The following is a 23,398-nucleotide window of genomic DNA, read 5'->3' on the forward strand; positions in this document are numbered from 1 at the left end:
TTTTTTTTTTTTTGTACCGGGAATCAAACTCAGGACTTTGCACTTGCCAGGCAGGTGCTTCTGCTGCTTCCTCCCAGCCCTTAGTTTACTGGAAGAATTATTTTGTGTGTGTGTGTGTGTGTGTGTGCACGCAATTTTTGACATTGCTGCAAACAGTAATAGCAGTCACAATTACCTCCTTATCTTCACCATCAGGCCCTGCCTGTACTACACTGCCCAGAGAACCAAGACCTTTGCACTTGGTATTTCTTTTTTTTTTTTGCACTTGGTATTTACATTAACAGAAACCTACCTTTGCATCCTATATATTCATTCTTTAAATCTTCACTAAAACCTCGCTAGTGTAGGAAATCCCCAGGATCTGTATCCTTATGCCACCTTCGTTATACTTAGTTTTCTGTGTTAGTCTTTGTCTGTCTGTGTCCCATATTCTTTAATGCCTGTGAATGCGGTAAGTGCTAGAAACCTGTCCCGTTCTCCTCAGCATCTAGCTGAGAAACTTTCTTTTGGCATGCAAGAATGATCTTATTTAGCCTAAGAGCTTGTGAGGTTGGTGTCACTGTGCTCCTTTTACACGAGACAGGCACTGAGAGTGACTCTCCTGGGGTCCCAAGTGGGCAGCACTAGAATCTGGACCCAGTCACTTTGGCATCAGGATCTCAACTTCCACATCACCTGCTGTTTCTCATTCCAGGCTCTTGTGCTGTGAAGAAGCTTTAAAGTGCTGCCTGTTAACCAGTAATCCTGACCCACAGGACCTAGAAAAAGACTGTTAGGTTTGGAAGGTGGTCTTGTCCTGCTCAGCAACCTCCTGCACCGTGGGCCTTCTCCATGGCATGCCGGCTGCCGCTCCGTCTGCTGACATGGGACGTGAAGGACACACTGCTCAGGCTCCGCCGCCCCGTAGGGGAGGAGTATGCTGCTAAGGCCCAGGCCCATGGGCTGGAGGTGGAGGCCACAGCCCTGGGACAAGCCTTTGGGCAAGTGTACAAGGCTCAGAACCACAGGTTCCCTACCTATGGCCTGAGTCGTGGCCTTACCTCCCACCAGTGGTGGCAGGATGTGGTCCTACAGACCTTCCACCTGGCAGGTGTCCAGGACACCCAGGCAGTAGCTGCCATTGCTGACGAGCTCTACAGGGACTTCAGCAGCCCCTGCACCTGGCAGGTGTTAGAGGGGGCTGAGAGCACCCTGAGGAGCTGCCGAAAGCGGGGTCTGCAGCTGGCAGTGATCTCAAACTTTGACCGCCGGCTAGAAAATATCCTGGTGGGTCTGGGCCTACGGGAACATTTCGACTTTGTATTGACTTCCGAGGCTGCTGGCTGGCCCAAGCCAGACCCCCGCATTTTCCTCAAGGCCCTGAAGCTTGCTCACGCAGAACCAGCAACAGCAGCCCATATTGGGGACAATTACCGCTGTGATTACCAGGGAGCGCGGGCTGTGGGCATGCACAGTTTTCTGGTGGCTGGTCCAGAGCCTCTGGACCCCACGATCAGGGATTCTGTACCTGAAGAACATATTCTCCCCTCACTCTCCCATCTCCTGCCTGCCCTGGACCGGGGTTTAGCCCCTGGGCTGTGAGTGGGGAGGAAGTTCGCTGGGCCTAAACACTGAAGATAGGAGGCCACTTCTCTCTCCCAGATGTGGACTGGGCTTCTCCCTATGCAGCCGAGTAACTTGTTCCCACTATAAAGAACACTCCCTACAGGCCTCTGAGCTCACCTATTCACCCTTTCCTGCCATGAGCCTCCCTCCCCTTCACCCATGTTCACTTTTGAGGGCTAGAGTGCTTACCTAGCATGAGTGAGAACCTGAGTTTGAACACTAGTAGTGGAAAACAAAAGAAAAAAGCATTTTTGACCTTTTAGTAGCATTGCCACTGGGATTCTGAAACCCCTCTATCAAAATAAAAAACCTAGAGGGGTTGAACCATGAGTTGGAAGGCCTCTCATTGAGCCAGGGACACCCTCTGACGTCAGAGCTTAGTTTGACAGTCCAGATGCTAAGCTCGGAGTAGGGACACCACCTATTACCACACTGTCGTCTAAAAGGGAAGGAACTCTGCTGTCAGCTGTGTTTGGTAAGCTGCTTATCTGCCATCTCTAACCCTCAGAGCTCCCTAGTGGCTAGAGGTGGTATGTCTCCAATTTACAAATGGTATGTACCCTGCCTGCGGTCCAGCATGTGAGGCAACAAGAGCTCCAGTTTACGCGTGTCTGACTCGAGAGCCATTGACTTGACCTTTTGGTTTCAAGTAGAGAGGGACCCAGTCACCTGAGACAAAGCACTGGAGACCTTAGGGGAATAGAAACAGTGCCCTAGAGGCAGCCCAGTTATAGGGATGTTTAGGGATAGGAGATGCGAGGACGAGCTCAGGACTGTGGGGGCTGAAACAGCAAATTGGGTTCTTAAAGTTTCACTTGTTCTCTTATCTCAGCTATGTACTTGTTTACTGAAGGGCCTTGCTCTGCGTCAGGGACAGGGGATAGTTAAAAGCATAGAGGTAGGTGTGGTGGCCCACACCTGTACTTCCAGCTCTCTGAGAGGCTGAGGTGGGAGAATCAAAAGTTCCCGTCCAGCCTGGGTAACAGTTACTTGGACAGAGCCCATCTAAAAATTCTACACTGACTGTAGAAGGCTCTGGGTTCAAGTTCTCGGCACAAAATTTAAAAAAGGCACAGTGACAACACAAATGTGATACACTAAAAAAAAAAATGTGGTACACTATTTTGATGGCAAGAGTCAGGGAAGGGTTTGGAGAAGACACTGAACTGGGCATGGGGTTGGAATGACATCTAGGGAAGGAGAAGGATGGGGCGGGTATTCCTGCAGCAGGTCTATGCACTGTGGACGCGTCTGCTGCAGGGGGTTGGTTGGAGGCGATATGGCTTGCGGGCCTTCAGGCACCAAGCAGAAAAGGTTTGGCTTTGACTTAGATATCTGAGCAGAGGCCATGCCCAGACAGAGGCAGGGAATGACAAAAATCTTTCTGTGTCTTTGTTGGGCCTGACACCAAAGCCAGATGACTTAGCAGTAATTCCTCAGTGTCAGGCAATGAAGAGGTCACGGCTGTGGCCTCAGAGCTGCAAGTGCCTCAGAGGTCATCTCAACCAAAAATATTGCCTGTTAGAGGCCTATGGACTTGATCTACCCAGTATTTCAAGTAAATGCTGAACAAACCTCACTGTCAAAAGATTTCATATAAAGGCCTGGAGGTATAGCTCAGTGGTAATATTTATTTGCCTAGCAAATAAAAGGTTTGACCCCAGCACTGAAAAAAATAAATTTCACATAAAGATTAGGATTTTTCAGCCTCTCTAAACATGTTGCTTCTGGCCATTTGAGGACCATATTCTTGCATGGCCACAAATAACTGAGGCAAAGCAGTGCTTGCCCTTGAATCTTGGGACTCTTGCTCATTGCCTACTGACCCAGCCAGCCTTCCTCTGTGACAGATCTAATAGAATAGTGGTTTTAAAACTACTTTGTGGGAGCCAGGGAGATGGCTCAGTAGAATAAGCGCTTGCCTGGCAGGCCCAAGGGCCTGAGTTCAATCCCTGGTTCCACAAAAAAAAAAATCATAAACTGCTTTGTGGGTACCAAGGAAGGTGGGGAGGGCTCTGTCTTTCATCCTGTTTGGCTCCGGGAACATATAGTTAAGGTCTCCAGGCTCTTCCTGCTGCACTGAGCTACCATCCGCTTATTTTTGAACATATACATGAGGTTAAGGAAGATGGGCCACTATACAGCATGTAACCAATTATCAACAAAGAACATGCGAGAAATCTGTAAGTCTTAAACCTTTTAATAATGTTTGTGTTCCATATTCCCTAAGGCTGGCCCTCGTAGTCCTTGGCAGGCCTCCACCTTAGGTCTGGAGGCCATGGTGGGGAGCACAACCGCAGTAGGAAGTTCCACTGTCTCAAGTGGCCACAGCTGGCCCTCAGCCTCAGCATCTGGGACAGATGCCCATTCCTGGGCTGCAGCCAGGTTACCTGGAGATAGGGTCCCCCCTCATCTTCTGAGTGCTAGGGCAGAACCTAGAGGAAGATGCAGTGTTGTCAGGCCAGAATCTTCTGGCCAGGAGCAGCCTGATAGTTCTAAATCCCTTCTGGGTTGTCTCTGTGTGCTAGAAAAAATATTTTACCTATATTAATGTCATGAAAAAGACTAAGAAGCACTGAACTGAGAGGATAAAGAAGCCTCAGCCATAACCATTTCCACACACAGGAAGCTCAGGGTAGAGGAATGAAGTGCTTCTCTAGAAACTACCCCATCTGCCCAGTCCCCTGTCTGTCTGTCTGTCTGCCTCTCTTTGCACTTGCCTAATCATTATTGCACACTCACTATGTCCCAGGCCCCATGCTGGTTGCTGGAGGGGCAGAATCATGGTGGATTTGGGAGACAAAGGGCCAGGAAGCAGCAGGTTCCCCAAAAATGGCTGGCACTGTGCCTGTGTCTGAAACAGATTCCCATTGACACCTCCATCTGCCCAGCAAGCATGGGTCCTCTCTCTGTTAGAAACACCATACACATCATTTGGGAAAAGGACACTGGGCGGACACATGGCCTGATGTGGTAGGAGGATGCAGTTGCCTTTTCGTTGGCCAGAGGTCAGTGGACAATGGAAATGGTCTTGTCGGCCACAGCAAAGACTGGGAAGAGCGGTGTGGGGAAGGCTGTGTGGCAGGTGTAGAGCACGGTGCCTGAGGCTGGGTCATAGAAGAGCAGCTCCCTCGCCTCCAAGTCCAGAAGCACACCCAGTTGGGCCGGGCTCCGTAGCAGCCCCAGGGGCTGGTGCTGCCCATTATGTGAGAAACAGAACTCCTGATCATAGCGGGAGAAGACCCAAGAGAAGGGGTTGTAGCCCAGGCGGCAGTCACTGCCAGAGCCTTTGCGGGGCAGCTGGCTTGAGGCCACACCCACTTTATAGGCACAACTGTTCTGGACATTCACCATCCAGGCATGCAGCCCGGTCTGGAAAGAGATGGAAGCCAGGGCATTAGGCCAATGGTCAAAACGCTCTGGGCCATCTGCACAGGCCTTGGTCTTCTTGGCATTGAAAGTCAAGGTCCTTCGATCATCTGACAATTGCAGGAAGGGGCTGACGGTCCTCTCATCAATTCGTACATCCTCTGTGCCTGCTGAAAAGAATTACCAGAGTTGTCCATGGCGCCTCTTCCCCAGCCCTAACTTGGTCCTACAGGGAGCAGAGGATTTCCTTGCTGTTCACTGCCAGGGAGACCTTAGATAACTGTTACTCTGTCAGCCTCAGTTTCCTCGTCTGTAAAGTGAGGATCAAATAAAACTTAATGCAGCATGGTCATGAGAACTAAATGAGGGGCTGGGGAGCTAGCTCAGTAGAGTAAGAACTTGCCTGGCAAGTGCAAGGGCCTGAGTTCAATCCCCAGTTCTGCCCCCCCCCCCAAAAAAGAACTAAATGAAATAATTCATGCAAAGTGCCTAGCATAAAGTAACTCTTCAATGAACTGTAGCCATGATAATGCTAATTATTATCATTCCAAGCTCTTCACCTATAAACTTAGATAGAAATAAGGCCCAGAGAAGAGCAATGAGTTGCCCAAGGCTCCATACCAAGTGGGTAGCAAGGTCAGCCCCACACTGATTGTGCTGCCTTCTGGCTGGACGTATCGGAGGCACTCAGAGGTGATTAATTTAGGGATTGAGCTCTTGTAGCTACGAAGCATGAGACAATGCAGTTTCCAACAGCTGAATGAATGCACTGCTAGTAAATCAGGTACATCTGATGCCATAGTCTAGTGTAAAGAAGCTATAGCTTGTTTAAAATTTTTAAGAATAATACAAGAGGGTGGTTAAAGTTGAGATAAGAGTCAGTTTACTAACTTTCCCTTTCTATGAATTGTGCAAAGACCACCACTGCAAACATGGAAGCTTCCTTTCAGCCTGGGAGAAGCCTGCTCTAAGAATCTCTGTGCAAAGTAGGAATTCTTGGAGGTATGAGACTGGCTCTGTTCACTCTCTGGCCCCAGTGTATAGCTCAGGGCCTGGCCCACAACAGGCCTGAATCTTAATAAATGAGGCAGATTCAGGCAGCTTCATCCCGGTTCAGATGCCCTCTAGTTGACTGTTAATTGTATTTTCTTAAAAAGAAGCCTGACGTTTCCAATAAATCATAAAGCGCTTCCCTAGATGGGCAGGATGGTAAGGAGAACATGATTTATAGGAACAAGATTAATCCTATACAACCACAGAGCAGGTTGGTCTGGAAATGGGAAGACCCTATTCCAGCTCATCCCCATCCAGAGCTCAGGCCCCCCAATCAGACTGCTTACAACATCACTGGTTACCTGAGCGACTATCCCAAAAGTACTGGTGCCCAGTGTGTGACCCAGCAGCAAACCCCACACAGACAGACAGACAGACAGACAGACAGACAGACAGACAGACAGATAGACAGACAGACACCCAGGGGCTCCTGATGGTTCTGGGTTCTGGCATCTCCTGACCTGAGAGGGTCCCGAGAACTGCCGTTGCCCAGAGTTGGGTCAGTAGTGGGCTCCAAGTGCACTTCTCATTAAAGTTTAACTTCTCAGATTCCTGGGGATCCAAAATGCCCTCTGCTTCTTCAGTCCTTTGTAGGGAAAAAGAAACCATTCAAAAAAGTCTTGAATCCAAAGCATGTAGACAGTCTATAGGGAGATGTGTACTTGGTGCCATGACTAGAAACCAGAGGCAGTGTGCTCTACAGAAGTGACTCCAGAGTGTCCCTCAATAAATGAGTAGTCCCAGTGGGACTAGGACCCAGGCCACTGGATTTCCTCTGTGGTAAAGTTTCTATTCCAACATCCTACCCAGAAAATACATTGTTTCATAAATCTACTGCAAAGCCTGGCACAGTGGTGCATGCTTATAGTCCTAGCATTTGAGGGATGAGGTAGAAGGAATGCCACAAATTCAAGCCAGTCTGAGCTACACAGTGATCTTAAGCCAGAACTCCATAGTGAAAGCCTGTCTCAAAAAAACTGGAACAAAACCAAAATCTACTGCAGCCATAATGTTTCCCTTGGTTTGGTCAGAAGGTACAGCTATTCCCCTGCCCTTAAAATTCAAACACCTACCTGAGCATGGTGGCACGTGCCTGTAATCCCAGCACTTGAGAGGCTGAGACAGAAGGATCATTATAAGTTCCAGAGCAGCCTGCACTACAAAGTAAGCTCACACCAGTTTGAACTGCATATCAAGACCCTGTCTCAAAAAGACCCCCACCCCCAAAAATTCAAATACCTGTGACCACTCTGGGCTCTGGCAGCTCCTGACATGAGAGGGTCCCGAGAAGTGCTGTTGCCCAGAGTTGGGTCAGTAGTGGGCTCCAAGTGCACTTGTCATTAAAGTTTAACTTTTCAGATTCCTGGGGATCATCAATCATAAAAAGGCAACTGGGGAAAATAAGATGCCCAAGAAGAGAGAACTGCCAGCTGCTGGGCTCTGAAATTACTGCTTTCCATTCAGGACCATATTTCATTTTTGCCATATCCTGGGATGTAGTGCTTATTTTGTCCAACAGGAAAGAACAGAGATTTGGAGAAGGCATTCACACAAGCTGGATTCAAGCCCTGCCTCCATGCAGAAATAGAATAGGCACCATCCCAGGTGTTTTCCTTGACCTGAAATGAAATCTCAAAAGCCTATGGTGATAGCAAACCTTTTAGAACTTTCAATGATACAAACAGCCCACTGTAGCACAAATGCCATACGTTTGCCACCACTAGTGTAGCACAAAGGGAACATCACGGAGCTTTGCTGTCTCCAACCTCGGTTCTTAAGAACTTCCCCATACCTCTAGCCATGAAGTTAATTCTGAGGTCATTCAGCTGCCCTCTCTGCCCAATGGACACTGTCTATGACTGCCTCGCCTGGGAGAAGCAAGGTGGACAGGGCCCTGACAGTGGGCTCTGGGAACAGAGCGTTCTTTGTGGTCAGGACAACAGAGGGTCTGTGGCCATGCTCTCAGAGCGTGGCAGCTCCATCTGGAGAGGGCCCAGCACAAAGGTGGGAGGAAAGGGCCAGCATTAGCAGGGCCAAGCTGTCTTCCTAGATCTGAGACCAGGTATGAGCAGTAGAGTCCACGGAGAACCCCATGGCATGGAGGAAAAAACTCACAGCCTCAGTGAGATGGAAGCGAAAGAGGGCTCCACAGGAGGCCCTAACTTGTAGCTGACTGCTCAGTCCATGCAGTGGGAACTCTTGTCTCTCTCAGGTGAGAGTGAGCCCAACCACGGATGTGAAAACCAGAGCCACCAAGGCATTTCTCAGACAAATAGAGGACTGACAGCTTTTGAACACAACTCTTTGAGAGTACACACCCTCAGCCAAGGGTTGCACAGGATTTCGGGCAGATCTTGAACTCTACTAGTAGGCTGGCAGTAGTAGAATGGACTTAGTAGTACTCAAAAAATTTTGTATGTCCTGTAGGATTGAGCAAATGAATAAATATTTTGATGGTGTTGGGAACCAGCATTCTCATTGTAAAAGAATAACTTTTGAGACTAGGCATGGTGACAGGTGCCTATAATCCCAGCTTTTGGGAGGCTGTAAAGAGGCAGATCACTACAAGTCCGATCTAGTAGTGAGACCCTGAATACCCTGTACACTCTTCCCTAAAAAATACAAAAAAATAAAAGAGAATAACTTTCAATGATACAGATACAAAATAGGGGCAGGAAAAGGAAAAACCCTGTGGAATAGACTAGAATTCAAAGTTATAATACAAACTCATGAAACAGTTATATACATCCAGCTCTGACTGTTGTCCAAATAAATATTTAGGCAGGAATTATCAATGAATGCAAATCTATTGGGTAAAATAGAAGGGACACAAGATGTACACAGAAAATATCTCCTCTCACTTCTCTTATTAATTATACAAGGGAAAATATAACTATGTAATAAGGAAACATGATAATGCCACCATTAGATACCACCTTATCCAACTGCTTAAAATTAACATGCCTGATGATGGGATATTGCCCAAGTGATATCATGCCCCCTGATATGATGGACTGAGGACTGATAAGAGATATTCTTCCCCAAAATGTATTGACTCTAATTATGAGATACTCTCATAAGGAGGAATATAACAAGCTTCACCTAGTAGAAAAGAAAGATTGAACAAGATCTAATGTGGCAAAATAGTAACAACTGATAATTCTATGTGAAGCTTACTATACTACTCTTGCAACTTTTCTGCAAGTTGGAATTTTATTTTATTATTTTATTTTATTTTGGTGGAACCAAGGATTGAACTCAGGTCCTTGCGCTTGTCAGGGAAGCACTTATTCTACTGAGCAGGAAATATTTTTTAAAAAATTAAAGATCAAAGTTCTTTTCAAAGCTCAGATCTGCTTCATATTAGGACAGACTGGATTAAAGGAAGATGATGAAGAGAAAGTAGAATGAAAAGACCAGCAGAAGTGTGGAAGAACTAAGGGGAAGCAGTAGGAGTGAGCAGGCCTACATTAAGCAAGACACCAGAGATGGAAATACACACATGAGGCCTTCATTCTGTCTCCAGCACACCAGAGAGAGAGAGAGACAGATAGACAGACAAACAGACAGACAAAGAGACAGACAGACAGAGAGAGGAAGAAAGAGGAGGAGGAAGAGGGAGGGAGGGAGGAAGTAAAATAAATGGATATGTCTATACTGTGGAATACTTCACAGGCTTTCAAAAAAAAGTAAGGAAAATCTATATTTACTAATATGGAAAGATTTCCAAGTTAGCCTATATATCTTTTTAAAGTAATTTATTTTTTTTAATTAATTAATTATTTATTTAATTATTTGTGTGTGTGTCTGTGTGGCCAGCTCAGCCCACCAGGGGGCAGGGCTGGCTGGCATGTGGTGCTGGGGGATTGAACCACAGTTGCTGTGCTTTGCTAAGCTTGTTCTAAGTAGGTTCTTTAGACCACTGAGCCATCTCACCAGCCCCTCCAAGTTAGCCTATTAAGTGGTAGAAAAAGATACAAAATTTTTGTTTAAAAATATTTTTAAAAAATATTGTTTCAAGAGGCAAAAAGATCAGCAAACAAGGCAGCCATGGTGGTACAGACCTGTAATCCCAGGGCTCAGGAGGCTGAGGCAGGATGGCCATGAGTTTTGAGTCTAGCTTAGACTACATAGTGAGTTCATGGCCAGCCTGAACTACATAGTAGGATGATGTTTCAAAGAACAAATAAAATCAGCAAACAAAATAAAACACCTCATATACTCTGATTAAACATCAAGGTCCAATATCCCACATGTATTAAAACCACTCACCTCTAGTGAATAAAACTGGGAAGGACTGGTAGAACCTCACTCTGTGTGTGTGTCTTTCTTTTTGAGAAAGGGTCTTAATATGCAGTTCAGGCTGACCTTGAACTCATTTTGTAGCCAGGCTGGTCTCAAACTTGCACTGATCTTACCTCAGGCTCCTAAGAGCTGATAGGTGTGCACAACCACGCCCAGTTTGTAGAACCTCACTTTTATCAAACTCAGCTTCCTGTGCATGCTGAGCTGCACCCCCAAGCTGATGAGTTATTTTGTTTGGCAAATTGTATTATCTTGGCCTCTTTCTTAGGCCCTGCCTCCCAGCCCTATAGGACCCAAAGTAGGACTTGGTAAATTCTTTTAGTATTGAATAATTAAAATGCAAAATATGAGTAACAATGCAGACTTACATTTCAAAGATTTTTCTATGAGAGAAAGAGAACAGAGGACACTGCACTAGAACATCTGAATCCAGGGCCCAGCTCTAGGACTTAAGCAAGTTCCTTTCTCTTTCTGAGCCTTAGCATTCTTGTGTGTAGAGGAGGGTGGCAAAACTCCTGGCCAGGGTGGTCTCATTTTGATATAGGACAATGTGCAAGAAAGCTAGTAGTGGAGAGGCTCTGATTAGCAGGATCTTCACTGCCCTTCCGGGTGGGTCTAAAGCACTGGTGCTAAGCCCAGGAACAGGAAAAGCCTGGTACCTTCTCCCAGGAACCGCAGGGCCTGAAGGTAATGGGATGGGGCGAGGCCAAGGGTTCCCAGGACTGCCCACGCAGACCCCAGAGCCATACTTACCTCTCAAAAATCTCCTGCTCTTTCTGCTGCAAGAAAACAAAACTAGGTCAGGTGTGGCACCAGAAATCCACAAGCAGTCAAGACTGAACACATTTAACTGAAGGACCTAAAATAAAAGCTCCTCCTGCTTGCTTAGGCCCTAGCACCAATTTTACTGGCTGTTCTCATGCATATTTCTGTAGCACATGCTCAGTATGAGCCACTCTGTAGCGCCTCTCCCGGGCACCTTGAGTTCTCCTCACTCCCCCTCAGGACCACCAGTCACTTATTAAACACTTCTCCCAAGAAATGTCAGCTCCTGGGTGGCTGTGACTTTCTGAATCTTCTATTGTGACTGTCCCAGTGTCTGAGACAGACTGCACACTGTGTGTGGAAGCTGGTGGCTGAATGAATGCACAATCGAAGGCAGTCACAGGAGCTGCCCTACTTGAAAATGCAGTGGGACAGCTCAGTTGTTCTACATTCTTCTGTCTCTGCCTGGCATTTTTTACTCAGATGTCACACTGTTTCCTCAAAACTGGAGACATCTGCAAATCTACATGGAAAAGCCAGGTACCGAATTTTAATCATGGCAACTTCTGATAACATTGAGAATGAGCTCTGTGTTTTCACACTGGAGCCTTTATTGGCTCCCTCAAGTTCACTGTTCCTGTGCAGCGCTTGGACATGCGTACTTCCTTATCACCTCTAAGTCACTTCGTCCAGGAAGCCTTCCCTGAGCTCCTCCCATGCCTGGATTGTGCAGTCTCTAGTTCTGAGTGATTTCCTCCACCAAAGCACATATCCTTCCTCACCCTAAATCAGTTTACACATTCGCCTCCTTCACAAGGCTGGGAGCAGCTAGCAGCTGTATCCTGTAACTCTGCCCCATAGTACAATGCTTAGCATTTAACAGGTGCTCGATAAGGAGCTCGCTATTAAAAGGATATTTCGGTCAGTTGCCAAGGGGGAAAAACCTCATAATGTGATCCCCTTTGCCTCGTGTGAAAGAAGGAAATATTAAATGATACTCGTTAATGCATAGTAAGGAAGGATTTCTTCAAGGCCCTTATGATAGGTACAGGGACCCCTGCAGCAGGGAAGAGAGAGTGGGTTCAACTCTGGGGACGGCAAGCACAACTAAGAACCTATGGCCACAGAGTAAGGAGATGGAAAACTACTAAGAGGAAGCGTCGGGGGGCCAGGGGGGTTCTGGATAAACTAACCTAACAGGATTCTTGCTGCAGACAGGCTGAGGTGATTCCCGGATACTACCCAGGGGATGGCGGCAGATGAGGAACACGATCAGATATCCAGAGTAATCAGATGCGGAAAACAAGGGGGGCCTGCTAACAGACTTGGCAGAATTCTTTTTTGCTTTTTACAAGGAACTGGAGAGAAGGGCCCAGGAGAGGGTTCAGAAGGCAGACCAAGCCAAGGAACTTCGTCACTCATTCCTGCTCCAAATTCTCCCTTCCTACCAAGACACATGCTCCATGTCCTCCAATCTGGGAGGCTGGCCACTGGCCATGCCCTCAGCTGGGCCTGACTTACAATCAGCTGGTAGTCATCCAGATGAGTAAGCATGTCCACCAGGCTGGTGCGGATGGTGTTGAGCTTCTGCAGTGCCTCGGCCCAGTGTACCCGCTGTGTCAGGATGCTCTGGTGGGCCCGCTCCTCCTCGCCGTGCACCTGTTCCAGCAGCCGCTGCTCCTCGCTCTCACAAAGACTCCTCACCACACTCAACCGCTGGATAACCAGTTCCCTCGCAGCGCTGGCCATACTCTGACAGAGGATGAAATGAGGGGTTGGGTTCTGGCAAAACCCTGGGCAGGATTAGGAGGGTTTGGGCTGGGCAGAGAGTAATGGAAATATCTGCGATGAGAATAGTAAGGGGAAGAACAGTAGCCATAGCATTTACTTTGACAGACCAACAGGGAGACTTCCCAAATACGGTTTACAGTGAAGAAATTTGAGATCCAAACAGCCAGGCTAGATCTCAGGAAGACAAGATCACAAAATGGAGATCAACTACAATCACCTGATTTCTTCACATTTCAACCTCACATTCAGAAATGCTTAGGCCAAGAGCTCAGGGTCAGAGAATTATAGGAACTGGCTGAAAAGTCACCCCCATCAACCATCTCCATAACTACAGTGTCCTGGTTGATACTTCTCCACATCTAAGGACAGAAACGCATTACTAGGCACGCAACCCAGATGCGCTCCTCACCACCGCAGGTTTGCCCCGCGTCTGCTGCGGCTTTGAGCTAAGGTTTCAATAGACCTCACCATGATGCTCTTGCAATGGAACACGCCATGGAAACCATGATGTTTACACTTCACAAATTTGCTGGGGACAAATGCTACTTAACAAAGGAGGACCTGGGAGTACTCATGAAAAAATAGTTCCCTGGATTTTTTTTTTTTTTTTTTTTCAGAACTGGGGATTGAACTCAGGCCCTTGTGCTTGCCAGGGAAGCACTTATTCCATTAAGCCATCTCCTTGGCCCCTCTCTGGATTTTTAAAAAATCAAAAGACCCTCTGGCTCTGGACAAAATCACGAAGGACCTGGACCAGTGCCGAGATGGCAAAGTGGGCTTCCAGAGCTTGTTTTCGCTAACTGCAGGCCGCACCATTGCATGCAATGATTACTTTGTAGTACACATGAAGCAGAAGGCAAAGAAGCAGGCAGACATGAACATTCACTCCTGCCCTGCTGAGAGTTCTCCCAAGGCCATGTAAGGAATCTGCCCCTCAGTTGCCCCTTGTATAAAGACATCATGAGCAGATCAGGACCCTTAGAAAATGTACAAGTAGCATCCAGCTCTCACTGAACAGAGTGGAAGGTTCATTAAATGCTACATAAGCTTTTGATTTTTGTATTTGCACCCTCTTGCCCTCAATAAAGTCTTTTTTTAGTTCCAAATCTGAAAAAGAAAAGAAAAAGAAAGAAAGAAATGCATTATTTCCTAAGGCTGGCTGCTCCAACAATTCTGTATTAGAATTTTTATTTGCCACAGAGAGGGCCTGAGATCATCTCAGCCAGTGAAGTTAATGAGCAACTTTTCCTAATTCCTAGCACAGTGTATGTCACACAGTAGGCATCCCAGATAGTGACTGGATGACTGAATGGAAAATTTTTTCCTGGCTTACTGAAAAAATCCCTTGGGAGCACTGACATACAAAATCAGTGGCATGCATGGGATCAGAACCCAGTTCCCTTGATTCTCAGCCCAACACTGTTCCCTTCTAGCAGCTGCCTCCTGGTAACCAGTCCTCCCCAAAGGCATGCATTGCATCAGCACCTGCCCTTGTACTCTTGCCCAGCAAGTAATAGCAAAGCTGCCTCTTCAGCTCAGAGTCAGAGAGAACCAACCACTTTCCCCAAGTCTGGTCCCTAAAGACCTGCTTTGCACAGTATAGGGAGAAATTATCCATTTGACAGAAAAAAAAAAAAAATAAGGCTCATTGTTTGCACGACGACGGGGAGGCTTAAAGAGAGGCTAAACAAATGACAAGTGAATCTAGTTGGGTCCAAAGCACTGGCTTCTCCCTCCTGGGTTACTGTATCAGCTTCTTACTGGGTCTCCCTGTCTTTTACCATGCTATCTAGAGTCACTTCCCAACCTAGCAGCCAGTGTGTTCCTTTTTCATCTTAAATCACAGCATCTTACTCTGCTCACAAATTTCTAATGACCTCCCATCAGACCCAGAGAGAACGACGATCTTTATACGGCCAGCGAGGACATGACCCAGCTCCACCTTGCACACTGCCGCTCCTACCCACCCTCTGCCATCTCATCCAGAAGCTCTGCTTAGTATCACAGGCTCCTTGTCATTCTTCCCACATACCAGCTATACTCCCACCTCGGGCTTTTGCACTTGCCATTCCCTTCTTCTAGAAAACTCTTCCCACATAGGTGTGGGCCACTCTGCTCCTTTGTAGGTTTTGTACAAGTGCCAAGCTTCTAAACGAGGTCATTATTGAAGACCCTTGTTGCAATCCCACCTATCAACCCATGCTGTCTTACTCCTGTTTTATATTCCCCATAGCTCATGTCAACATCTGACATAGCATATATTTGATTTGACAAAAATGAAGGCTTCATGAAAACAGGAATTTTCGAATGGTTTGTCCACTGTAGAATGCCTAGCACACAGGATAACTGTGTCTGACACATGGTAGGCACCCAATAAGGATCTGTTAAATAAATAATTGGTGAAATGTTGCAAGTTTCCCCCTTAAAGTCGGGGTTTGCTACTGTAGCTTCTAACCAGCCTTGTATTGAGGTGCAGTAAGTACCCATGTAGTAAGATTAAGAAAATAAAATGATAAGGGGAGAGGAATCACCATGCAAACTCAAGCAAACATGAGCATGGACTAGCTGTTTGATACTTAGCAACTTTCTAGCTCCTGATTCTAATTCCCTGTAGGTTCTGCCATCCCTCTGTATCCTGCCAGGAAATTTCCTGGTTTGTTTATGCAAGTTCAACTGCTCTCTCTGTGCAATTTAAAGGGCCTTGACTGAGGCAGGGCCAAAGTCTGTTCCATGTACTACAGGGGTAGGAGGCGAGAAACATGCATAGCCCATCCTGAAGGGCTGAAGAGGAAATATAGTGGAAGCAATGTGTCCACTAACTAGAGGACCACCAATGGGATACAGAAGAAGGAGTACTGACACAGGTCTTAGAAGATCCAGGACATAGAACTGACAGTGCCAGGAGGCAGTGTGACCTTGGGCAAGTCAATGAACCATCCTGGGACCCATTTCTCTGTTTGTGAATAGGGATCTGCTGCCATCTACTGCATAAGATTGTCATAAGGAATACTCAGTAAGTCCCTAAGTAGTTTTATAATTCTGGGATAGAGCCCAAACTAACTAGGTGGTAAAACTATGCTACGCTTCTTGATCCTCTATCCCCAAGATACCTACCAAAGTCATCATTTAGCAGAGTCTCTGCACTAGGAACAACTCCACTCTGTCCAGATAGTAGAATTAAGGCTCAGAGAGATGGCAAATCCTGGACATCCTTTGCTAATAGCACCACGAGACTGTGAGGTTGGAAAGGGACCCTCAACTTGACCAAGTCCCTAGGGCTAGGGTCTTATGCAGCATGGGACACAGCATAGAGAGGAAAGGGGAAGCATTACCACTGTTCGTTGGTTCTTGCCCAGTAGGACCTCAGCCACGTACTTGGCGATGCCTGCGCTCTGTAACTGCAGCCTTTCACACTGGTCCACAATCTTGTTCTGCAACACAAACAATGCTCATGGCATCTTTACATTCTTCATTCCACTGATTTTCCCCTTTTATCCCAGACCTCGCCATTATCAAAAATGATACTACCTCCAGGATCTTCATGTCATGGGTCCTGTACTCTGCCTGCCATGTCCCATCCTTCTAATTCCCTAACTCCAGAGTTCCCATTTCATTAGCTCAGTTGGGGCTGCCCACACACAATAGTCTTACCACCTTTCGCTGCCTGTCCTCCCTCCTGTGGCCTCACTTCCTTCTTTATCCTCAAGTCCCTTGGCCTGTCATTATAACCACTTCCTTGCACGCACTCTTCACTTTCCTTCCATACCTCACTCCCTGTCTCTCCATCCCTGTTTCTGAGCAGAACGTGGCTTCTCAAGCTGCTCTCCTTGGGTTGTCACCTTTCATGAGACAGCATTATCAGTCACAAAAACCAGCCCCACATCTAACCCATCAGAGAACCCAAAGTTTCTCATCTGGCCACTTGTCACCTCCCTTACCCTTATTCTACCCAGATGGCCACCAATTCTCACAGGAATCCTGTTACAGTCTCCAAACTGGGTTCCATTCTCAGCTTGCCCCTACTCCCTATTAGCCATGGCCACCCTTTATAAGGAAATCAGATCAGGAGGTACCCTGCTCAAGGTCCTCCAGTGGCTTTCCCACACACTCACAGCAGATCATGCTTCTAGCCAACAAGGCATACCTGACATGACTGCTCATGTCTCCAGTGTCACCTCATACTACTCCACCCTGACCTTCCTTCCATTCCTCAAAAACACCCAGCTTGTCCTGACCTCTGTGCCTTTGCAACCATTCTTTAACAGTAGTCTCGTGTGTGTATGTGTACTTGTGTGCGCATATTGCTCCTTTAATCTGTCTAGCTGTCACTTCAGAGAGGTCTTCCCTGACTTCCCATATTTTATTTTTTATTTTTGGTGGTACTAGGGATGGAACCCAGGACCTTTGAATGGCGACATGCCCAGGACCTCTGAATGGCTACATGCCCAGCCCCTTTATATTTTGACACAATCTCACTAAGTTACTGGGCATGGGCTCAAATTTACAATCTTCTTGCCTCACCCTCCCAGAGAGAATTACAGGCATGTGCCACTATGCCCAGCTCCAGTTGATCTGTGTGTGTGTGTGGCCAGCTCAGCCCACAAGGGGGCGAGGCTGGCTGGCATGTGGTGCTGGGGGATTGAACTGCAGTCCCTGTGCTTTGCTAAGCTTGTTCTAAGTATGTGCTTTAGACCACTGAGCCATCTCACCAGCCCTCCAGTTGATCTTTCATTTTTTAATTTTTTTTAATATTTTATTTATTTATTTATTTTTACATTTATTTATTGTGTGTGTGGCCAGCTCAGCCCACCTGGGGGCGGGGCTGGCTGGTATGTGGTGCTGGGGAATCGAACCGTGGTCCCTGTGCTTTGCCAAGCTTGTTCCAAGTAGGTGCTTTAGACCACTGAGCCATCTCTGCAGCCCCAGTTGATCTTTCATTGTGCTTTTTCTCCCTTGTACTTGCAATTCTAAGACAACGTGTTACGTGTTTACTCTGTATCAGTCTCCCTATGCCAAGAACATAAATACCATATATTTGACCTGTTCTCTTGTGTTCCTACACATAAAGGGCCCTGAATAAACATTTGTTGAATGAACATCCATTGCCTTGACCACAGAGGGGCAGCAATTCAGTTTGCACAGCTACAAGCATTACCCATGGGGACAGGAGTTTTAGAAATGAGAAAGCCAAGGCCCAAAGATGTGACTTGCTTCAGGCAATATTGCAAGGCCTTCTGCTTCTCCACTCTGTTTCTACAAGTAGCAGCTGAAGTCCTTCCAACCAATGGTCCCTCCACTATTTCCCCAAAGACTTCCCCTCAGTTCCATCTGCCACCAGGCAATCCATCTACCCCTTCCAGAAATCCTTTCCAAACCCTTCCTCCCACAAGCTAGAATTACTCTTATACTTCACAGGCCCAAATGCAAAGTTACAGAATTGAATGGACTACATGGAAGCTTTGATCTCCATGCACCCAGCCACTGAGAGAACTGAACCTAGCTTCTGATGTAACAGAACAAAGATCTAGAAGGTGAGAGAGCCAGGGATATAGCTCAGTGGCATAAGAGGCTATCTAGAATGTGAGAGAGCAGTTCAACTGGTGCTGGGTTGTGCGCAGTTTTGTAACAGTCTTGCCCTGGGTGTGATTTCTTTGCTGGCTGGAGGGCTAGGGGGACTGTACTAAAGATATCATCTAATCTAGGGCTGGGGGTATAGTTTAGAGGGAGCTTGAGGATCTGTTTGACACCCGAGGCAGGACAGGGGTGGTGGTGGTGGATATTATCTCAAGTGGAAAAGGTGAGGAGGACAAGACTCACCTTCCTCCAAGCAAAGGAGGTATGTTTAAGGTGGGGGTGGGATGGGGGTGGGGTATCCAGGGAAGACACTTGAGGCAAAGTACAATCCAAAGTAAGCAGCAGGCCTGCCATCACCCCCTTCAGATTTCACCTCTTCTATCACTCAGGCCCTGGTGGGTACTTTTTAAAGTTTTCCACTCACGTCACTTCCTCACCCTAACCACCAAAGCATAAAGAGGTGGCTTCCTCTTCTTTCGTCAATGAATCACCCCTCTCCCTCCAGCCTCTCAACTTTAGGAACCGTGTATGAGTTACTTCCCTGCTCTGGGCCTTTGTTTCCAGGCTTGGTCTGATGAATGAGAGACACACATTTAAGTATGTTAGCATTTGCTAAGTTCCTACCCATCACACAAGCTGATGATCACACTATCCAACTTTATTTTTTATCATCACTACTGTTGACTAGTAGGACCAACCGGAAGCTTGGAATGCACTGGATTACTGAACTTCTTGTGGCCCCAGCACCCTGTGAGGTGTTTATGTTCCAGGCCAGCCTGAGTCAGTAAAGTCCCCTGTGAGGGCACAGGTGCACAGCAGGGCTGAACTCCAGGGTGGAGTTGGGAGAAAGAAGCCAGTTCCTCCAAGCACAGAGAAATTCCCAGGGCCTAGGCTAAGGTGGAGGGTGGAGCGAAGTTCCTAGGTGACTTGACCCTCCAAACTGGGAGTGGGGGTGACAGGAAAGGAACCTGGAGCCAAGCTGGGAGTGGAGGTGAGAAGCTTGGAGAAAAGTTTTCTCCCATTGCCTCCCCCCTCCCTCTGTTATTCAGATGAAACCAGCTCGCAGAGTTCTGTCAAGGCCAATTCTGGAAGGGAACTGGATCGCCTCACCTGACAGCCCAGGATAGGGGAAGAAGCAGATCTGGGTGGAAAGGTGAAGAGGGACAGGTATGTATGTGTGTGTCTTCCACCCACCCTCTTCCTCTCCTCTTGCCTCTCTGGAGCTGAGTCTCTCTGTTCCAAGCCACCTGTAGCCCAGGTTGACCTGAAACTCCCAATCCTCCTGCCATTGCCTCCCAGCAAGCCAGGTCACCAACGTGCGGCACCACAACCCGCTGGGACCCGGCTTTATCAGAGGTCACCTATAAGAAACGCGAGCTGCTCTTCCTGTCCCCAAACTACAAATGAAGACATGGAGGTTCAGGGAGTGACTGTGACTCACAGGGGAGGCGGGGAAGTGAGGGACTCGAACTTGGGTCCACTGAATCTGTCCGCCACACCTTTCACCGCCTGGTGCCCGGCACCCTCATCCCTGCCGCCCGCGCTCCCACCCCCGCCCGCTCACCCGCAGCTCCTCCGCGTGCTCGTCGGCCCGGCGGACGCGGTGTCCCCGGCAGTGGCCGCCCGGGCCCGCGCAGGCGGCGCACACGGGTCGCCGCTCCGAGCTGCAGAACCAGCCAAGAGCCTGGCTGTGCTCCGGGCACATCGCGCCCGGCTCGGCCCCCGGCCCCGGCCCCAGTTCTGGCTGCGGCCCCGCGCCCTCCGCGGCCATTGCCGAGCACCCGGCGCCGCGCGCTCCACCTGTCGCAGGTGCGGCGGGGGCGGGTCAGAGTGGGCGTGGCCTCGCTGCTCCCGCCCACCCAGCAACGGCTCCCGCCCTGCCCCCACCTGCCCGACCCCGCCCTGACCCCACCGGCTTGACCAGTCTTCTTTGATGAGTTGAAATCACATTGTAAGGTTGTTTTTAAATATATAACGACGCTAGAACACCAAACATTAATGTGACCATAGGAAACTTTATTGAGTACTTTTAAGTGCCAGGTTTTGGCAGTACATGGTGGTGTGCACTCTAATCTCAATTATGTGGGAAGCTGAGGCAGGAGGTTCACGTATTTGAAGCTCGCCAAGGAATCAAGGCACACACTGTCTCAAAATATATTTTTGTGTGTGTGCAGGGTCTCACTACACAGCTCAGACTCGCAGTGATTCTCCTGATTTTTGCCTCCCTAGTGCTGGGTTTACAGGCGCATGCCACCACACCCGGACTCCATCGCCTCCATTGCCTCCATCGCCTCCTTCGCCTCCATCGCCTCCATCGCTGGCTCAGCGTGCCCAGGGGCGGGTCCGGCGCGACATGCAGAGCCAGGGATCGAACCCTAACGCCTGTGCTCATGTAAGCGAGCTCTTAGTCCGCTGAGCTATACCGCCAGTCCAATATAAATTTTTAAAAAGCTGGGAATGTAGCTGGGGGGGGGATTCGTTCCCAGGTTTTGCCAAACATTTAGCATTTTGTCATCTTCACAACAGCTCTTGTGAGAGGTAACTTGGACAAGTAGCTTAAAAGGGAGGTTCTGACATCAGACTGCCCGGTTTAAATCTCTTATAGCTGCTCTATGGCCTCGACTGTAAAAGAAGAATGACAGCACTTGCTTAATTGACCTGGATTTGAGGAGTTATGAATTAAAAGTACATAAGAGAGCACAATACCTGGCACACAGACATCAGCTGCAGTATCATCTGCTAAGAGTACATGGGAAGATTCCAGTTAGGGGAAGTTAAGTGACTTACTGAGGCTGACACCACTAATAAATGGAAATGTGAGACGTTGAAGCAGTGACTTAAGGTTACTATGATTTTATTTATTTTTAATGCTGGGGTTCCAGCCTAGGGCCTCTTGCATACAAGGTAAGCACTGTACCCTGTGCTACAGTCTGAGCCCTTACTGATAAATTTTAAAGGTGCAGATTGAAGCTAGTTTTCCAAATTATAGTATTTGCACCCAAAATTTCTGAATTTGAATGTTTCAGGTTTTGGGGGGGGTTTGTTTTGTTTTTTTTTACTAAGCACTGTGGAAAAATAATGCAGGCTTATTGTGGAAAAAAAGTTGAATTGTTAATAAAAACATGGGAAAAATCCTACTCTATCTAGAAAGAATGGCTAATATGGACCTGAGCCAGTTCATGGAATTCCCCCCAGATCCTCTTATGCCGAGATTGAAACCTGGTCTGGGCCTTCAAGGAGGGCAGTGTTCCTGAAGCCCAAACTTTTCCCTCAAAGGTCCTGGCAGATAGCTGAGCAAACTCTGCCAAAGGAGCCGGGGCCCCTGGCCTATTTGGGTGGACTCTAGGTGCAGCACATTGGGAACAGGTGGCAGCAAAATCTGGGGAAAAGAACCCTTACCTCTCTGAGACTCCTGGCGACTCAGGCTCTTCTCACCTGAGGCTCCTCTAAGCTACCATTAAGTAAAGCCAACAGAACCCTTCCCCTTGAAGGCCCTAGGCTTTAGCCCCAAGGAATTAAGGACAGCTAACAGCCTGGAAACCACCCAGAGCGTGCTGAGTGGTGTTGTCTTTTAGCATTGACACTTTGCCATCCTACATAGACAAATATGGCCAGACAGAGTAGAATGGGGTGTGCTATAGGTTTCATCACTTATGGTACCACTTAGAGTTATAGGACTTTAGTCAGGTTACTTGTTTCTCCTAGTGTCGGTTTCCCCATCTTGCCATTGTGGTGGTGCATGCCTGCAATGTCCACACTTGGGAGGTTGAAGCAGGAGGATTACTCCCGAGTTCAAGGCCAGCCCGGATGACGTATGAGCTCATGGCCAGCTTGAACTGCATAGCAAGGTCCTGCATCAAGCAACAACTACAAAAAGTCAATGTCCTGATCTCTGCGTTGGGAGTGGTAATAGTATTACCCAGTTTAGGACGCTGGATCATGAAGGAATTGAGATCTTATTTGCAAAATGCTTGCCTTGCCATATACTTGTGAATAATAAATGATTTTATTGTACATGTTAGGATCTATAAATATACTTGTGGCAGGTCTGAGAATATAAATTGTGTGAGGTTCTTTAGAGAGGCCCTAAAAAGTGATCCTGGTATCAAAAGAAGATTTTTAGCTCATCCCAGTGGGAAGGTGATGGCCTCAGAACAGCATCTGCCTTCCTCTGGGGTTGGGAGTGGAAATGGGCCATGGTGATGAGAGATTACTTTGAATTTCTTTTTCCCCCTAAGGAAGAGAAAGCTATCAGGGACAGGAGGAGGAAAAGGGGTAAGGTCCCTGGAAGAAGCTGGGCCCCTTTCTTGGGTGTGGCCCTGGAGCAGGCAGTGGCCCTCAGAGGGCTGGGTCTGGAAAGTCACAGTGAAAACACCCAACATGTTCCCAGGCAGAGGGACTAGGAAATTGAGAGAGATGTGATGGGAATGGATTTGCTTTTAGAAAGTTGGCTTTATCTGTTCCGTTGCTCTGGTGCTAAGGTAAACTGGAGCTGGAGAATCGGCCCCTTCCTGAAACAAGCAGCACCCTGTGCAGGGCAGGTGTCCTCAGCAGGCCCAGGATAACTCCCAGGCTGAGCCTTTCAAGCTCACCTGGCTTCAGAGTCATGGGGGGATGGGGCACAGGAGATGGAGGTGCGAAATGGAGGGCTTCTAGTAAGGTTTTCATTCATTACATCTGGAGTGGAAGGAGGACAAGTGGTACATGCCTGTAATTTTAGTACTTGGGAGGCTGAGGCACGAGGATCACTGTAAGACTGAGGCCAGCTTGGGCTACATAGTAAGTTCAAGGCCGGCATGAACTTCATACTGAGACCCTGCCCCAAAAGACAAAAATAGGTTGCTTCAACAAAGCAGTCAGGCTCAGGTTGCTGTGGTTCGATCCCCACAACACAAGCCAGCCAGTCATGCCTTGAAGGCATTCTGAGCAAAAAAAA

General features: G+C 47.8%; 2 protein-coding genes and 1 pseudogene across 5 annotated transcripts in view; 2 read left to right on the top strand and 1 right to left on the bottom strand.

Moving 5' to 3' along the window:
- Hdhd3 (haloacid dehalogenase like hydrolase domain containing 3) overlaps window positions 1–1,932 on the top strand; it is a 3,856-nt gene extending 1,924 nt beyond the window's left edge. For 2 of the 3 annotated variants that reach the window (XM_004638545.2, XM_023723390.1), the window contains exon 2: window positions 695–1,932. In XM_004638545.2, the coding sequence (XP_004638602.1) occupies window positions 832–1,581 (750 nt within the window). In that variant the 5' untranslated portion in view covers window positions 695–831 and the 3' untranslated portion in view covers window positions 1,582–1,932. Of the gene's footprint in view, window positions 1–216; window positions 243–694 lie in introns of those variants that run through there. The other variant, XM_023723391.1, reaches the window with a different exon arrangement.
- Window positions 1,933–3,776: 1,844 nt separating this feature from the next.
- Window positions 3,777–20,233, bottom strand: Bspry (B-box and SPRY domain containing). 2 transcript variants are annotated; one of them, XM_023723389.1, is made up of 6 exons: window positions 20,027–20,233; window positions 16,221–16,319; window positions 12,619–12,849; window positions 11,086–11,108; window positions 6,489–6,613; window positions 3,777–5,144 (listed from the first exon to the last, which is right to left on the bottom strand). In XM_023723389.1, the coding sequence occupies exons 1-6, from the start codon at window positions 20,231–20,233 to the stop codon at window positions 4,615–4,617; spliced, it is 1,215 nt and encodes a 404-aa protein (XP_023579157.1). In that variant the 3' UTR covers window positions 3,777–4,614. The 2 variants fall into 2 exon arrangements, with proteins under 2 accessions (XP_023579157.1, XP_023579156.1); XM_023723388.1 differs by having other exon boundaries at window positions 3,778–5,144; window positions 11,086–11,111.
- Window positions 13,372–13,810, top strand: LOC105743092 (annotated as a pseudogene).
- Window positions 20,234–23,398: the final 3,165 nt, after the last annotated feature.

The sequence above is a fragment of the Octodon degus genome, unplaced genomic scaffold (assembly GCF_000260255.1).
Source record: "Octodon degus isolate 3935 unplaced genomic scaffold, OctDeg1.0 scaffold00098, whole genome shotgun sequence".
NCBI lineage: Eukaryota > Metazoa > Chordata > Mammalia > Rodentia > Octodontidae > Octodon > Octodon degus.

Excerpts from the sequence above, each read along its gene's own strand:
- Bspry (XM_023723388.1), bottom strand. The coding sequence starts at position 20,233 with ATGGCCGCGGAGGGCGCGGGGCCGCAGCCAGAACTGGGGCCGGGGCCG. Across the intron at positions 16,320-20,026 it reads AGCACGCGGAGGAGCTGCGG|AACAAGATTGTGGACCAGTG; the intron begins GTGAGCGGGCGG and ends TTTGTGTTGCAG. Across the intron at positions 6,614-11,085 it reads GAGCAGGAGATTTTTGAGAG|GACTGAAGAAGCAGAGGGCA; the intron begins GTAAGTATGGCT and ends TTCCCTACAAAG.